This window comes from Amborella trichopoda, chromosome 3, assembly GCF_054954075.1.
Source record: "Amborella trichopoda isolate Santa Cruz 75 chromosome 3, AtrichopodaSantaCruz75HAP2 v2.0, whole genome shotgun sequence".
NCBI lineage: Eukaryota > Viridiplantae > Streptophyta > Magnoliopsida > Amborellales > Amborellaceae > Amborella > Amborella trichopoda.
The window spans coordinates 25,941,618-25,960,635 of record NC_142338.1 but is presented as its reverse complement, the minus strand read 5'-3'; the positions used below and the strand labels follow the sequence as shown (position 1 = coordinate 25,960,635).

Genomic DNA, 19,018 nt, shown 5'->3' with positions numbered 1-19,018 from the left:
AATGCCTTCATTTATTCAGAACAAGATCATCAATCCAAGACTGCATCAAAAGGCGAAAGAGAGCTAGCTAACTTTCATTTTGGAATCAACCACTGGGTAACTACTTCTAGAGATCAGAAGACCTCTTCAAATTGCCCCTCAACCTGACGGTCATCAAGATTGGCCCCCTTCCTCACCGTGCCTTATGAAGATTCTAACTTGGAATATTAAAGGTTTGGGTGAACCCCAAAAACGCAGTAATGTTCTCAGCTTTGCCTCCCTCACTCCCCCTCTGTCTTAGCATTGATTGAAACGAAACTCCCCGGCTCTACCCTTCCCTTGTTCGCCAGCTTTGGGGGTCCAGATCCTGTCCGTGGGTGTCTTTAGACCTTGGGCTTTGTGGGATATTTGGGTTTGGGACCCAACCGTACACAACATGTCCTCCTCTAATGTAGGGGCTTTTTAAACATCCATCTGCCTGATGAGAGTATCACACTTTCCCTTGGAAATTCACAGCCATTTATGACCTCAACAGCTCTTCACTCAAACCCAATTTCTGGAACGAATTGAAAAGCATCAATTCCCTTCTCCCCCCATTATTGGTGCATCGGAGGAAATTCAACACCACGAGATGATTGTTTAAGCGGAACTCAAATTCATCCTTTTCCCAATCAAGATTGACTTCTTTAATCTTCTGTCAAGGTCAGAACTAATCGACCTTCCCCTCCAAAGAGCTTCCTTTACTTTGTCAGATCACTCTGACAACCCTATCCTCTGCAAGCTAGATAGGTATCTCATCTCTTTGGACTGGGATGCCAAGTTTCCAGGATCTCATTCTCTTGCCTTCACCAAGCCCACATCCGACCATTGCCCAATTATGTTGGACACATCTCTAGCCAATCGTACCGCCAAACCTTTCAGGTTCGAATTGGCTTGGTTAAAGGAAATCTACCTTCCCAACCTTATTCAGACCTAGTGGAACTCTTTCTCTAGTCATGTCCAATGTTATGCAAGGTATCGACTCCAAAGTAAGCTTTAGCACCTTAAGGGATCCCTCAAACCCTGGAGTGCCCAACTGCCAAGAAACTTTCGACCCCAAAAGGCATTCCTCCTTCACACCATCCAACTTTGGGACTCCACTGAGGAGCTCCACCCTCTTGCAGATAATGAGAGATCGATTTGATCCCATGCCAAGTTCGAGTTGCAACTACTCTTAAAGTAAGAAGAGATCTTTTGGGCCAAGAGATCAAGAGATCTTTTGAGAGAAAGCCTATGACCATGTCGATTGGTCCATCCTTGACAAAACTTTCCTTCGTATGGGCTTCGGAGTTTGGTGGAGTGCTTGGATCAAAGGCTGCATTTCAGGCCCTTACTTCTCTATTTCGATCAACGGTTCCCCCAAAGGCTTCTTCCCTTCATCTAGGGGACTCCACCAGGGAGATCCCCTTCCCCTTTCTTGTTCGCGATAGTTGCTGAAATTTTCGGTAGATCAATCTCGCGATTATACCAGGCTGGCTTGCTCAAAGGCTTCACAATCAGCAACTTGGGTCCACTGATCTCTCACCTCTAATATGCTGACGACACCTTGGTATTTTGCGAGGTCTCCCATGAGCAACTTGAAACTCTTCACCACTTCCTCAAATTATTTGAAATGAAAACAGGCCTTGGGGTAAATATGGCAAAATCTAAGATGATCGGAGTGGTAGTGGACCCCTCCCTAGTCTTCTCTCGCATCTCGCTGGGGTTGCTACTCGGATGTTTGCCTTCCTCCTACTTGGGTCTACCTCTATGTTTAGGAAAGCCTAAACTAAACCTATGGAGCCACATCATAGATAAATTTGACTGAAGGCTCGCGAGGTGGAAAGACAGATTTTTATCCTCAGCTGGTCGTCTTACATTGATCAAAGCCACTCTTTCTAGCATCCCTATTTTGCAGATGTTGTTATTTCATATGCCAACCTCAGTGGCTCATCAACTGGAGCAACTAATGAGGAGTTTTTTGTGGTTAAGTAATGGGGATAGGAAAATCCATCTCATCTCATGGTCTAATGTTTGCAAACCTAAATCTCTAGGAGGGCTGGGCATATGCAATCTCAAAGACAATAACCTCACCTTACTTGGAAAATGGTGGGGTGGCATTTAGCCACCCAAAGAAACCACTTATGACAGGAAGTGATCAACTCCAAATACCTTAGCTCCGACCCCTCTTGGTTCCCTTCCCGAAGAGCCCACAACAACACTTTTGGAATTTGGAAATCCCTTATGCACTCATACCTCCACTTTCAATCCAAGATCAGATATAGGCCTTGGCAGGGCGACAAAGCTCTTTTCTGGATTGACCCTTAGCTGGATAACACACTTCTCAAGGACCTTCATCCCAGCCTGTTCTTGCTGGCCTGAGATCCTAACGCAACGGTCGAATCCCACTTTCAGTTGTTGGGCAATAGGAGGCTGTGGGGCAGGATCTTTAGAAGACCCCTATCCGACTCTGAATTTCAGGACTTTACAAATCTTTCCAACACCCTAAACGCAATTTTCTTTACTCACCAGGGCCAGGACAGTCTCATTGGGACCCCAAATCATTCGGGGAACTTCTCGGTGGCTTCCTTTTACTCATCTCTAGCCCACCCCAAAGCCCCACCCACACTCCCGCTACAATTATGACTAACGTTTGGATCCCTCTTGTCCCCCCCAAGATTCAATTTTTCAATTGGATAGCTGCTTCTGAGAGAGCCTCACAGTGGACCAGTTACAAAGAAAGGGACTCCAAATCCCCAATAGATGCATCATGTGTACTGAAGAAGAGGAGAGCAATGCCCACCTTTTCATCCATTGTAAGATGGCCTCGTCCATATGGGCTGAACTCCTTCAGCTATTCCAATGGCAGTGGGTAACTCCACCAAATATCCCCCATCTTCTTAGCTCAACTTTCTCAACCCCTTGGCCTAAAGCTGGTACTCGGCTATGACAGTCATCAGTGGCAGCTACTTTTTGGGTAATCTGGAATGAAAGAAACACCAGAATCTTTCGAAGCCAAAAATCATCCATGGAACCTCTAGTAGAAAAGATTAAAGCCGCAGTTATTTTCTATGCCACCCACGACCTCTCACTCTGATTTTCTCCACAATTTGGCCTCCATTCTCTTCTTCAAACCTCAAAGGCTCCCTCGCTCTTCTCTCCGGAGACCAACCAAAGAGGGTCAATTAAACTTTGATGGGTGCTCTCTCGGAAACCGTGGCCATGCAAGCATTGGCGGCTTGTTTCGAGACCATGACATCAACATCCTTTGCTCCTTTTCCATCCCTATAGGCCTCTCAGATTCCATTGTTGCTGAAGCTTCAGCCCTTCGGGAAGGACTAAAAAAATTTGCCCTCGCTTGGAGTCAGTCTCTAACTACTGAAGGTGATTCTTTTTGTGTGATATCTTGGGCCCCAGGCTCAGCACTCTGGCCTTGGAGGCTCGATAGCATTTTTGAGAAATTCGTCAACTCAGTAGGACTCCACTAATCTCGTGGAATCACGTATGAGAGAAGCAAATGGTGATGCTGACTCCTTACCAAGGTAGCCGCAACCTTATCTCAAGACAACCAGATTCACTCTTTGGGAACTGCTTTTGTTTGGTTTCCCTATCTCAGCATGGCTTTGATCTCCTTTATGGTTTCAAATCAGCTATGTCAAGCATTTTTGGCCTATCTATGCATTTTGTATAGGGCACCCATCTGTGGGTAGCCTATTTTGGGGCAAAACCCATGTGTGGGTATCCAGTCCCCCTCCTAACTCTCCCTTTGTACTCAATTTTAGCTTAATAGAGTTAACATTTAGGGGGGGGGGGGGAAAGGACCAACCACCCCTAAAATGTGTATAGGATATTTTGGTAATTTTATTTTATTTAATTATTCTTTTTTTTGCAGATGCGTAATGAGAAGAAGTATGGACACACAAGTTTGAGCTCGATCCGATGTATAAAAACATATAAAACTGAAACGTAGATATGCTCTTAAAAAATGGGACATGAATGTAAAACATAAAAATATTGGGGGCAGATTTTAAATTTCGAAAAATATGGGCATATGTATCGTATAAAAGGGGGAGGATGTAACCCCAGCGTGGGATTTGAGAACTTTATTCTCAGCTACAAAAATCTGTGTGCTTCCTTTGTGAGTCTTGTGATTTGTTGATGGTTCTCCCTTTACCCTAGTTTTTATTTTCCTCAATTATTGCAATTTCTCAAGATACTGTTTGCGAGATTTTCCTGCATCACAAATCTACTATGAGCCCGCTTAGTGCTTAACATTGAGTTCCATAGGCATACCCCCCAATTCACTTTTTCTATGTTGTGCCGAAGAAATGAGATCCTACATGTTCTTTTGTTGTGTGACCATGCATCAAGATGATCAAGTGACCTCAGTTTCAAAATATATAATAATCACTGACTTTCTGCCATGTGATATTTTATGTATTGTTTCAATAACAAAACAAACAAACGTACTTGCAAGAAAATACAATTCCACTCTGCATATGTGTACCTCTTAGATCATTACTAAAAATTACAACACAGTAAGAAAATCCTCTTCTTGGGTAAGCTTAAGCATAATATTTTAATATCATGAACTATGCAAGCATTTCACCTGCATTAGAAGAGCCGATCATGACAAGAAACACCTGCACAAAAACAGGCATCCAAAACAGAATTTTTAAAACTTCTGACATTTTGAAAGCAAATGAACTCGCAATAAAAAGGGATGCATCGCTTAATGAAATGAATTTACAAGATACATGCGTGCCATACATAGAATAAACTGATTCTAGCAAAACTGCCAGATAATGTCTCATCAAGATGCCGCCCAAAGACACATTTCAGCGCTATTGGAGCAGCATATTAGGTGACAGCCAGAACATGTTTTTGTGGCTTCTTTTGATGCCACTCTATACCCCACCCAGAAAACATTGCCATCTTGTGAGTGAGATAAATAACTGAAACTACCAGTTTTCATCCAGCTCAACAAAAATGCTAATCTTTGTCAGAACTCAAACAAATATTGACCTGAATACTTCTTGCAAACAAGCTAGCTGTAAACTGATTCAACCAAAAGAGCCAGTCATATAGAATTAGAAACACAATGAATCCAATTCAATCAAAGAGATCAATTTTTAAGCTGTTCTTGCCCATTTGGATCCTAGGTTTTGCATATCCTGGATATCAGCTAGAAAAACATGTTTAGCTTCTTTTTCATCACCCTATCCTGGACATGCAAATCCCTGAAAGGGCTCATAGCCTTGAAATGCTAATTCCAAACAAAGAATTAGAATTGGCAAATCCAGGATATGCCAATCCAGGGAAATTATTGTTTTGCATGCTGAGGGACCCATTAGCCTCTTTTTCTCCTCCTGTAGTACCTTCCTCTCTCTCCCCCATTTCTCTCCCAACTCTAATGTTGCATAACTCTCTCTTCCCCCCCCCCCACTGGGGGCAAAAAACATTTCTCTCCCGACAATCGCTCTATTGGAACACAAGTTTTAAGAGAGAGCGAGAGTAAACTTACCATATGGACTTCCACTGATGGGTTGCTCTATAGTGCCCTTTCTCTCTCATCCGAGTGTATGCCATGGCTCATAGCCCTGGTTTCGCTTTGTTGAGTCAAGGAGAGAGATTTCGAAGTTTATTTATTGGAGAGATCATGGCGGTTCTGATGGGCAAGAGGATGTTCGGGGATTTGATGCTTAGGTTTTTGTCTGGTTTTCTTGGAATATCTCTTTAAACATTGAGAGAGAGAGAGAGAGAGAGAGAGAGAGAGAGAGAGACTGTTATTTCAATATGGACTGGAATATCTCTTTAAACATTGAGAGAGAGAGAGAGAGAGAGAGAGACTGTTATTTCAATGGGTGGAGGTTGTGAATACAGATAAGAGGAGGGAGAGATTGTCAAAGGGTGATTGTCGAGTGCCAAAAAATTCATATACACAGACACAACAAAATCTATGAACAGAGAGAGAGAAACAAAGACAACAGAAAATGAAGAGAGAGAGACAGACAGAGAGAGAGAGGCCGGAGTAAAAAGAGAAGGGGTTCTAGAGAGAGGAAATGGTATTTTTAGAGATGGAGAGTGCATGAGTTCTTTGCTGGGGGCGTTTCTAAAGAAGGGGTTCAATTTCGAAAGGCTAAAGATAAGGGAAGAGAAGGGGGTATCAGTGACAGAGGTGGAGGCGTTGCTATGACAAATGGATTGCAGGTCACATTGCTTCTCATCCATGGGTTATCGAACCTTCCTATAATAATAGAGCCCTCCCAAATTTAAGCTTTTTAAGGTTTTGTTCTAATGTAATAAACATAATCACCTCGCTTTTTAACAATTACTCTTAAAAGTCTAATCCCCTCGTGCTCTCCCCACACATACCCGTCTCAAATTCCAAAACACAAATAGAATGTAGAGGGATATGGTCATAGGATAGTCATGGAGTGCCAAGTAGAAGGATCTAAGTTTCAGTGTTAGCACACTCTGCTAGGATTTTTAAAGAGCCGTTCAAAAGTTTTCAAGCAAATGAAAATTGTTTTATTTTCTCTACTTAACCAGTTGGTTTTTGGGTAGTAGTTTTGTAATTCAAATAAGGATATATTTGGTAATAGAAAATTTATTTTATAATAGCATGTATTTGATATTCTAAATTTGTTATAGAAAAGAATGTATATAGAACATTTAGTGACCCGCGTGAGGGCTCACTATGGGACACATGGAATTTCCATGTGGACTAACTAGCCAGGGGAGCAATGTGGAAGTCAAAAACTCAAAGTGGTTGGGCGTTCGGCCCACTAATGCTCTAGATAGGGGAGTGTGGACCCCATGTGGACCTTCTATTTCTAATTTGGAATCCTAAAGAAAATCCAAGTGGTTAAGTGGTTAATATTGAGAAGTCAAAGCTACAAAGTGGATAGGATTAGAATCTTGGAAGGAAATCTAATTTTCATTGTAGTTAGTTATGAGAATCCAAATAGAAATGAAAATTTCCTAAGAAAGTTCAAATGGACACTTAATACAGCTAGAAGAATGTTGGAACAGGGATTATGGTGCATCATCCACCCTTGATTCAGGATGGTTGGGTACTAGATGGCCGATATTAACCTTTTCGCACCATGGATCTCACATTAGACCTAGAAAACAAGTTCCTTTTATATCCACTTGACCCTAGACTGCACCATATAAAGGGTATCTCACACCATTACGACATAGATGACTCATTTAGAAAGGGCTTCATGAGAGGGAACCTAGGTTTAGATCACATGGGAGGCTGAGAAAATAGAGAGGGGCATCTTAAAAAATCTAGGATTTTTGGGTTGTGAGAGAGGAAAAAGAGAGAAAGGGGAAGTGCATACGGGTTAGGCTAGGGTTTATGATCATCCACCTCCTTGTTTGAGAGATCCAAGTAGAGAGAGAAGAAACTGTACAACTTGCAACTCCATGATTATTTTATTCACCAAAAATAGAGAAATACATCTTCCTCCTAGAGGGTTTTATGAGAGAGAGTGTGTGTGTCTAAAAGATGGCAATATAGAATATTTTTTTCTTTCTTTTATTTATTCTAGCTATTCCACATTCATATACCAACTACAATACAAAAACCATAAAAACAAAACCTAATACAATCTAGCATCCTCACTTGTGTGCCATAAAACAAAACTTCTTTTATTTAGAAACAATCAACATAACTGCATAAAAAATAAATCAAGAAACATGGAAACAATATAACAGGATAACCTTGCCTCGGATCATCATTAAGGATTTAGCCCCACTTCGAAGCACCTAAGCTCGATGGCGCACTGATCTATGTCCCTTCTTAGAATCTCCTTAGGATGGGAAGCTCTATGGCAAACCTAATAGTTGGGGTCAAGAGAGTATAACCAAGGCCACAATATCAAACTCAAGCTTTTACCTCACATGGGCCTAGGTTTTGGCTCTAGGTGTGGCCCTAGGGCTAGAAGAGAGATGGGAGAGAAGGGAGAGAAAGAGGGGAGAGAGAAGAGAGAAAGATGAGAGAGAATGGACGTGTGGAGGCCTATAGATAGATCTCTACCAACTTGATGCTAAAACCTATCCCCAAAGGGTTTATTTATAGCGCTTTTCTAACGTTTTAGGGTTAGCACTTGCCATCTTACTAATATTCAATTTGGACCGTCGATCTCCAATGATATGTGGGTTGAAGAGAGGCTTCCAATCTCAGCCCTTCTTTCCCTAAATCAGCAATCATGATGAAGCGAAGGTAATAGAACCATTATCCCTTAGTTTCCTTGACCCATTCGCTTTTAACTATTTAGTTTTCTTTCAGGAATATACTTTTAGTTTCCTAAAAATTCAACTTATAGAACCATGTTCTTTTTTTTTATAGAACCACGTTCCAATAAACACAAATTATCTTCCTTCTCTCTCTTCCAAATATTCAATCACAATGCTTCCTAAAAATCCTAGATGCGGATCCACTTTCAAATAAAAACACATTACCTTCCTTCTCTGTCTTCCAAATATTTAATCATAATGTTTCTCAATATCTAATCAACCTTTTGGATGGCTTGTGAGAGAAGCTAGAAAAGAGAGAGAAAATGGGGTATATGGGCTATTGAAAGCCCATGTAGGCCCCATGTGCCCATGGCTATTGTGCCCCCACGTGATCCCACAATTTCCATGCCCTAACAATAAATTTAATCTTGAAAAATCGCTATTACGTAGTTATAAAATACTATTTTGTGAAAATAAAATCTATAGAGCATTTTATAAATTCATTTTATTGTATATAATTTTTATAAAATATATTTAAACACAACTAGAAGAGAATTTAGATCCATTAGGTCAAGAACAAGCGATTGCTAAAGCACTCCACCTATTCCACAACTCGCGGACCATAGTCATCTTCGCCAACCAGTGTAATGGAATCCATGACCCACAGTCCAAGTAAGGCTCATGCTTGGCCCATCAAGACTGGCCAAAATATGATGGAAACATAGGCCTCATTTGAGGATTTCAAGTCCACCCCAAGAACAAGTCATATCCCATTGGACATGTGCAAACTATTGCAATGGTGGGGGGGATCCTCTCTTCAGCACATCTACACCTTATAGACCCATGGGTGGCTTCCTATAATAGAACTATCATATGTATATGTTGTGCATTGGTAACATAGTTGTTAAACGTGGGAGCGGGTTCACGAGCAAGATCAGTTCGGTGAATGACGAACCACCATAGTATGAAAGCTCCCTGGGGTTAGGATCAGTGTCCACATATTCAAAAAATTAAGAAGCAAGATCCTAGGATACCTAGGAGCGAGATCCCATATAACTGGAATCAAGGTATTGACTTGGAGGGATCTAAGCTCCAATACACCTAAAACGAGATCAATTAATAGTATATGATAAAATTAGGATCAAGCTAATGCTCGCTCGATCCATTATCTCACATCTTAGCTACACCAATTTACTACAATAGTATAGTTTAATAATATCATAAATTGGCTTACTACAATACTAAACTGTAGTTTTTAACACCATCCTTCTAGTATACCACGATGTGCTATGCACCACAAGTTAACATGTTTTAAAAAAATAAATCGATATGACTAAGGAGAGGAGTAGCAATTCAATTAATAGTAGATATCCTCTCCTTGGAGGGATCCTACAAGCATGTGGACCGATATTTATAAGGAGCAAAGTCCTTATTTCTCTAAACCCAGCTCCCACTAAGATCCCGTAGAGGAACCGCAGGATCGAGTTCCTAAGGTGGAACAGTGAACCAGCAACTTTCCCACAATATAGTTGCTAATGTTGGGGATTTAGGCCCTTTCCCTCACAGGGCTACCAACCAAACATAGGAGACCTAGCAATCCTTTGCCCAAAACCACCTTGGGCATCTCTCTGACTTCAACAAGGAGCTAATCGTGCAAACCCTCCATGATTGTGCCTTATACCCAAGGCTAGGGTTTTAGACTCCATCTTCGGCCTAGTCCATCAAACTTGGGTGAGTTATGACCCCATGGGAACTACAAAGCATTCTTCTCTCGTCCCACATGTACCACAATCCCATTGGAGTACAATATCTTGTAGTTTTTACATGCTCTCAAGGCCTTTAAATGGCAACAAAACCCCAACAAAGAGAAGGTGAGGCGATCTTATGAGGATTCAACATACTTTTTGTGAAAGATCTAAAGGGGAAGAAGTGTCAGCAACCTAGAACAACTTACCTGCAACTTTTTCACCTAAAACTAAGTGGAAGGAACAAACTTGTAGTCTAGGTGTGTCAAGATTCTATGGGATGTATGAAGTCCTAAGGGCTAGGCATTGGCAAAATGTGATTTGTTGATATTCTTGCATGATTGACTGCTTTTGGAGCACATGTTTGAGGATGTGGCAGCAACCTTTCCTAAGGCAAGGTATCTTGATATTTGTGTTTTTGAGCCTAGTTTCATTTATCGAAATTTCAAGGAAGGTTGTAAGGCCAGGGAGACACATGCACAAATAAAGAGTACTCATTTTGTTTTTGCCAAGAAGATTTAAAAGTTGCACCCAGCATCACTTGGCCACACTGCCCACAGATGAATCCACCTTCTCGAGGAATTAAAAAGCAAATGATCTCTTCCAAATAATTTGTAGCTAATGGTGAAATGGCATTTTGGTGTGAGACCAAAGAAGTTGCTGGAGAGGCGAGGGATATAAGATCTTGTCTATTTGGCAGGTTCATTAGTTAAGACCATGCTAAGAATAACAAGAAAGATATCATGGGAATCTGTGAAGGCTTTTAAGAGAGAGATCAGTTTCTAACCTCTAATGAACAAGACCGATGCCCTCCATTAACCCATCTGGATAAGTTTCCTAGTTCTAAATATTTGTTTGTTCAATGAAAAATATACTCTAGGAGGTAGCTTCTCATGCAAGTCTCACAGAGAGAAAGAAAGTTGATACACCTTTGGAGGCAAATGCCACATGCCCTATGGTAAATTGAGGTATGACTTCCCTGAATAGTTACGGCTGTTTAGGTAGAAGTCTTATATAATTGATCATTAATATCTCAGATATCTTGCAAGGAAATGAATTGGTGGTTTAATTTTATTGTAGTGACTGTTGTGGGCCCCATGCCCATTAAAGTAACCTACAATAATAGTTACGGGCCTCATGCACATTATGGAAACTCGCATGTAGTGATAGCGTAAAATATCCTACCATATTTCAGTAATTCTCTTGCTATAACGGTCATGCACAAGGGTTGTTAACTCCTATACGGATCTGTGTATATATAAGACACATGGGACCATGATTTGTATAAAGTGAAAAATGCATCTATATTTGTTTTACCTTGTGCTTGAATATTACTCTCTCTCTCTCTTCTCTCTCAATGTTAACATTGTATCATAACAGGGCTTGAAACCCAGACGACCCAAGAATCATGATTTTTCTTCCTGCCAAAAGGTCCCACTCTGGGAAGAGGAGATACACCTGAGAGCACTGTTAGGACTTGCATCAATACTTGAGACTTAAACCAAGGAATCTAAGTGCCCATACTACATCGAATGAGGAGAAGGAAACGTCAGCCATACAACCTAATGTATCTGATCGAAGAGATTAGGCCATCAAAGACTTACAACACTAGTTAACTACTCCTTAATGCTTCACTCAGCTCTAAGATAACAATAGAGCAGCCAAGTACATATGCAACTGCAAACCATGCCTCGAACTCCACCTTTTCTGCATCATTGATCATTGACTCAGGGGCTATTGATCACATGACCGGTAAGAAAGCTGATTTCTTGTCCTTTTCTCAAGACCAGTACCTTCAAGAGTGGAACATATAAACTTTAATCATCGTGTCCTTATCGTTTGTAATACATGTGTCTTATTTTCCTTCCAATCTTCTTTCAATTAGTGGCCTGACAAAACAACGAAATTGCAGTGTCACATTCTATCCCTCACATTGTGTTTTTCAAGACCTGAAAAATGACGAAGACGACTACTGGTGGTCATGAAGACAATGGGTTGTACCTGTTGAACATGGGATGCACTTCTGCTATTCTTAGCTCTAAGTCAAGAAGTCAAGACTAAGTCCTATTGTGGTACATGCACTCAGGCCACATGTCTCCAAAATCTTTAAAACTAATTGTTTCCAGACAAGTTCGTTTCTTTGAATGTTCCCAAGATACACCTGTTCATTATCCAAAAATTGTAGAACCTCTTTTTCTTCTAGTGAAAATAAAAATTCTGAGCCATTTCATCTTGTTCATTCTGATGGAGCCTGCTCCAGTAATTTTTGTATTTGGATATCGGTATTACTACTCTTGTCCTTCTTGGATCTATATTATGAAAAGTAGAGATGGAAGTACCTTCAACTGCTAACATAGTTCATAAAATGGTTCAAACCCAGTTTAAGCCTAAATAACAATTTTTGTTTTGATAACGCACAAGAGTATCTATACAATGGATTAAAAAATTATTTTGTTGAACATGATATAGAAATTCAAACATCATGTTCCTATCCATCATAACAAAATGGTATAGTAGTACTAGAAAATAAACACTTGTAAAAGTGGTGATAGGCATCTTACTTCCTTAAACATATTGGGATGAAGCAATTCTTACTACTACCCAAATAATCAATGCAATGCCTACATCTGTTCTCCATCGTGCTTACCTTTCAAACTTCTCCACCATGCACTTCCTTACTTTTCTTTTCCATCAAAAATGTTGAGTTGTGACTGCTTGGTGCATACCTTAGACCCGGCTAGGAATAAAATAGGACCTCAATATCTGAGATATGTGGTCCTAGGATACTCAAACTCTCAGAAAGGATACACGTGTAACTCTCCAGAAACTGAAAGGAAATATGTCTCAAAGGGTGTTACCTTCTTTGAGAAAATACCATATTTTTCTTCCCAAAGAGATTCAATATAAACTACGCCACCAACAATCATATTCCTCTTTCAATGATCACTAGTAGTTCTAGCAATCTAACCAAGGAACAGGTGGAATATATTGAGAAACAACTGAATTTTTACACCCGAAACAAGAACAAGGGAGAGTCTGATGTAAACAATCAACCCCAACTCGTTGACTCATCAGATTCTTCTTCTCCGTCTACCCCTATTCCTTCTCAATTCAAATTACCTATTGCCATAAGAAAAGATAAAAGAACTTGCATTTCTCATCCAATCAACAAGTTTTCACTTTCGCCTTCTTTTGGGGTACACCATTTCTCCACTTCCTTTATTCCTACCAAAGTTGTAGATGCATTGGCTCATCCACAATGGAAAGCAACCATGATTAAGGAAATGATTGCCTTAGAGAAGCAACAAACTTGTGATGTAATTGATCTACCAAAAGGGCAACATGTGGTAGGATGTTGCACAAACCAACTAGTTGGATTGAGAGATACAAAGCTTATTTAGTGGCTAAGGGTTTCGATTGCCATTAAAGACCTTATGAGTTTTTGATATAGTGGAACAAAGAACTTCAGTGGGAGTGTAGTCTTGAGGGACCAAGAGAATATGGTCCTAAGGACTAAGAGATTATGGTCCAGAGGGATTGAGATAGGTAAATGTTATTTACAGATACTCAAACTTGGCATGAAGTGCTAGGCCAGTCGAGTTGGAAAACCCTTATTACCAGGGCATGGAACAAAACCGAGGAGAGTTTATGGGTTATCCCTTGATGAGGTCAGAGTTGCCCAAGAGAGTGAGCCAAGGGACTGTGTGACCGTTGTATGTGATGCTTGGCCTCTAGAGATAAGTGTCAAAGCCTCATCACTGAACCATCACACAACATGTACATATGACGGTCATATCGGGAAAGTGAACCACCATTGAAGGTGAAACGTATACATGTGCGAGAGATTACTCCAATGCAATATAGAGTAGTGATTGCATCCAGTCTAAGTGACCATGGGTTCATCTCTAGGGGAGAACCTATAGTCCATAGACTAGGATTGCGTCCCCTTGCCAATTGGCTGATTTTAGTGGCCCAATCATGAACCCATGTGGTAGTCTGTAGGTCATGGGAACCGTGGGGTCAGTTTGATAAAGCAAATGTCGACTATAGTCCACAATAGAAGGTGGAGTGCTCCAGCGATATTATAATTCCTATACCTTGTCAGATCCGATTCCCATTAAAATTAATTGGTTTTAATTATTTTGATGTTATATGATTTTTAGATTTGATTATTTGAATTTTTGCAGTCTCTGGATATTTTATTTTTACAAAACAAATTTATAAATTACGAGATATTCAATTTTTTGTATTCAGATGAAAATAGAGTTTATTTCCCATATTCTAAACAATCAATTATATAATTTTAAAAATCATTTTTAATATGAGGGCCCATGGGGGCCCACCATAAATCCTTATGTGGTTGTGTATGGGGACCACCCATGGTCTACATGGGTGGCATGCCCCATTTCAAGTCCTTTTGTTTTGATATGCCTTGATGAGCAGGGCATGGAAACAATTACCATGATATGTTTTATGGAATCCTCAGGAGATTGAACTTCTAAAAGGAATATGTATAAACAAAAAGAGATTTATAAAAAGATAGATATTATCTGATATTTTTCATATTTTTGATGGGATAAAGGTTTAGGAAGCTAAAGGATAAGATTTTGCAACATCCTTCGAATCATGATGGCTGAACTAAGAATTAAATGGCTCACATATCTCACCCCACAGGTATCCTATGATCAATGGTCTGGATCTAATATTCATACGGATGATAACCCTAAGGGAACCCTAACCTAGAAGCTCTATAAATAGGGACCCTCTCTCCAATAAATCTCAACACCTCTCATCACTCTCTTTTCTCTCTAAGATCTCTCCCTCCCTTAGAAAACATATTTCTTGAGTTAGAAATTGGGCACGCCCAAAGCTAGGAGAAAAGAGGGAGCAAGCCCCCACACATACAAGGTATTGAGGCCTCGTGGTTTATGTGATGTTCCATGTTGCTCTCATATTGATTAAGGGTTGTAGCCAAGGCTTTCCTATGCTTCAAAAATCTGAGATAGACCATTGATCCCGTGTGCCATTGGAGGAGGAGACCCGGTGTAGGGTGTACTAAGTCCGTTTGAGGTAATCTTCAGGTATCTTGCTTTTTGGTTTACGGTATTTTATTTCTTAGGCCTTCTTATTCCCATAAACAATGTATTGGTTTTATTCATTGAATAAAAGTTGTAAAAGTGGCAACAAGTGAGAACCACTTTTGGTTATTTATTAACCTATTTCATGTGAGTTTTATTGTACTTGGACCTTTCTAAGTGTTCTAGTCGGTGAGAAAAAGAAAAATTAAAACTACATACACCGTACTAGATCACTTTGTCCAACTTTCATTGGTATCAGAATAAGGACTCTTGCTGCCATATCTTTTATATTTCATTGTTTTGGTGAGTGAAAGTCAGAGATTTGAAAGACAAAGCTTTATGGCCGTATGGGAAACCTCCGGAAAGATTATTGACATGATTCCTACATCGAAAAGGTACTCCGCAGAATAGAGTATTCTATACTATTTTGGAGCACTGATATGAACAAGAGAATGAGGTATTTCTCTTATGCATAATTCAGTAATATTTTGTGTTTTTAAGAGTAAGATCTTCTTGAAAAATTTCAGTGGGAGATCATGGGGAATTGAGAGTTACGTACTCATCATTGAGAGGTGCCAATTCTAAACCTGCAAAATCTAGGAACTATGCACAGAGTTCTGTGAATTTTTCCACTAAGCAAATAATATTTTTTTTAGTAATAATTGATTGTAACTCATCAAATTGAGTCTACTTTAGAATAAAAATAATTTTAATCAGAAAACCCTTGAAGTTTGAAAGATATGGTCCTTTTATTGAAGGTTGTGCAAGTGTTGTTTTTTATAGCGAAAACTATTTCAGTGACATGAATGTCATAATTTTATTTCCATTCTTAACATTATTTTTTGAGGCCCGCATTGAGTTCTTAAGCTGCCATTTGAATCTAGTTTCCAACAAAAATTATTTGAGAGAGAAATATCCATGGGAAATAACAAAAAAATTTTGTTGGGGAGGGGTCATCCTGAATTTCGGTAGTTTTGTGTTTCATTGAGATGTGAGTATCTATATTGAGATGTAAATATCTATCTAAAATAGGCTCTAAAAATGGAGTTTAGGTTTCAAATGAACCTAAAACCCACGATTTTGCCCCTTTAGTATTGAAAAAAAGACCAAAATATGGCCTCAACAAGGGGCATTTCTGCCCCTGGGCAGGGCGCAAGCCCTGGGCGACACTGGGCACCCGCCTAGGCGGGTTCCCTAGCGCCTAGGGACAGCCTTCCTAATGTGGCCGCCTAGACCTGGGCGAGACGCCCAAGCCTACTGGACCGCCTAGACGCCCACTAAGGCCCCGGGCAGTTTGCTTTTTAAAAAACAACCTACAATAATTATTATGGGCCTCAACCATTATGGAAACCTCCATGTGGTAATAATGTGTATAATATCCTACCATATTTGGGTGATTTTCTTGCTATAATAGTCATACATGATAGTTGTAACCCACATACATTATGACCTACCTGTATTGCAACTCCCTTAGGGATCCGTGTACATGTAGGGCACATTGCCCCACAATTTGTAAAATAGTGAAAAATGCATCTATATTTATCTTATGCCTGAATATTACATTCTCTCTCTACTCTCTCAATCTTATCGTTCAATAGCCAAACATTTCATCATAGCGCTACATGGCAACTAATTGATGCCTAACCAATGAAATGTTACGTCTTCATCATCCACTCTGCTCTTTCTGACCTCCACAGATTCTGGTTGGCATGATGTCTAAACACTTGAGGTCCACTACTTTTCATGACATAATTTTGGGTAATCCACAAGCTTTGGCATAGTAAGATGGAAGAAACAGTCAAGTCTAGTGCTGATGCAGAATATAGACCTTATGAGTTACTTGCAATGGGAGTATGGCTTCCTACAAAGTTCAACTCCTGTAATTTCATGTTGACAACTTCAGTGTTATCCAGATAAGTAATCAAGTGTTTCACTAGGACAGAGCACATTAAAGTGCACTATAATTTGTAATGTGATGAATATTGATGAGTGATTAGTTTTCATTGAATTTCCACTCAAGAACATATTGCAGATTTGATTACAAGGTACATGTTTAAATAAAGAGTACTTGGTAATTATTATTTTTCATTAATGTATCCTGTGTGTATTAAGTGGTATACATTATTGTAATTTACAACTTTATAAATGAGACTTACTAGTCGTCAATAAACTGTAAATTCATAGCAAAGTTTTACTTCCTTTTTGGAAAAAAAATTCACGAAGCCAGAATTTTGTCATCCAAAAGGTTCTCCAAATCCAAAAGCGGCAGTGGAAATGACCATCCCATTATGGATTCTGGAAAAATTGCTTAAGCATGGGCCTAGCAAACTTAACTAGAACATGTTTGTGTTCGTCTCCCATAACGATGAGTTCATCAAACAAAGGTTTAGCAGCTTTAGCTTATTGAAGATTGTAGGATGTAGTTACCCTTGCTTGCTTTAGAAAGCTCACTTCATTCTCTAAGTTCTACAGTTGAGCACCATAATTCTCCAGTTCATTTTGAGTCATGATACCTAACTATTGTGTACGTATCATCTTGGACATCAATCAATAACTGTTTTACATTAATTCCAGGCAAGATGCTTTGCACTACTGCATTTTAAGATCCACTTCCATCATCCGCATTGGGAGGCATATCTATTGGTTTATAATACCATTATAACAAAATGGCCCAAAAATAGGCCATTATTACTCGAAAGGAAGGAATTTGAATTTTTTTATTTTTTGCCAAGTTTATCCCCTGATCGATTTTTCAAACCTCGAACTGCTTTATAACCCCGATAATTTTTATTTTTTGCCAAGTTTGGCCCCGTTCCTATTTTCAAAACTCGAACCGCTTGGTAACCCCAACATTTCTCATTTTTTCCCAAGTTTGCTCCAACATTATTTACTAAAAAATTCAACTGAAAGAGAACAGAATGTTTCGAACATTGAACTGCATTATATTCTATTTTTCAAGTAGACCAAGCATTCAAATGGTTCGAACATCAGACCGCATTCTGTTTAATTTTTTTTTACTAAAACAATGCAGTTCAATGTTCGAACCATCGGACCACTTAGTTGTCTCAAATATTCCAATGCAAGTTCAAATCATAAATTGACCTTTAACCCTGCAGGTTATGGGAGAAGTATTAGAAAGAAAAAAACATGTCCTAACAACTATTTTGAGAGGTATCAGGCAAAACAATAAGACAAATGTTCTTGAAAGATTGAATATTTGAGACAACCAAAAGATGTGGAAAGATCTTGAAATGATCATTAATTACAAAGGTAGATATTTGAGACAACCAAGCGGTCCAATAGTTCGAACATCGGACCACATTGTTTAGTAAAAAATATTAAACTGAATGTGTCCAATGTTCAAACCATCGGACCGCTTGGTCTACTTAACATCGGACCTCCTTTTATTGGATTTTTTTAGTAAATAATGCAGGGGCAAACTTGACAAAAATGAGAAATGTCGGGGTTACCAAGCGTTCGAGTATTGAAAAAATAGACTGGAGGCAAACTTAGCAAAAAATCAAAATTGTCGGGGTTACAAAGTGGTCCGAGGTTTGAAAAATCAAACCGCAGGCAAACTTGGCAAAAAATAAAAAAAATTGAGATTCCGTCCTTCCGAGTAACAACGGCCTATTTTTGGGCCATTTCGTTACAACGGTATTACAAAGTAGTCCGTACGTAAATTTCCCTTTCAAGATTCACTAAATAAAACTCTCCTCAGTTATGTTGTTCACACCATCAATAGTTCTGATACCATTTAAGAAATGTGATACAATGATGTAGAGTTCAAATGTCAAGCATATACTCAAAGAAAGATACACCCTAGGGAACTTCTAAGATATGCTCCAAATCTCATAAAAAACAGCAGGAATTTGATGGTTGTAAATTCAAAAGTATCGAAATAGCAGCAGCTAAATGGTTGTCTTCTAACAAAGGTAATGAATGGACAAC

At 39.4% G+C, this 19,018-nt stretch overlaps 1 protein-coding gene across 15 annotated transcripts in view; it reads right to left on the bottom strand.

Annotated features, from left to right (window-relative positions):
• Positions 1-19,018, bottom strand: part of CAND3 (tobamovirus multiplication protein) — a 41,102-nt gene that overhangs the window by 10,361 nt on the left and 11,723 nt on the right. For 9 of the 15 annotated variants that reach the window (XR_016052308.1, XR_016052310.1, XR_016052309.1 and 6 more), the window contains exon 3: positions 4,607-4,640. The exons of the other annotated variants lie outside the window; for them this stretch is intronic. Coding sequence is in view for 3 of the 9 variants with exons in the window: in XM_020669116.2 (XP_020524775.1) it covers positions 4,607-4,640 (34 nt within the window). In the remaining 6 variants the exon portion in view is untranslated. The remainder of the gene's footprint in view (positions 1-4,606; positions 4,641-19,018) is intronic. 15 annotated transcript variants of the gene reach the window in all.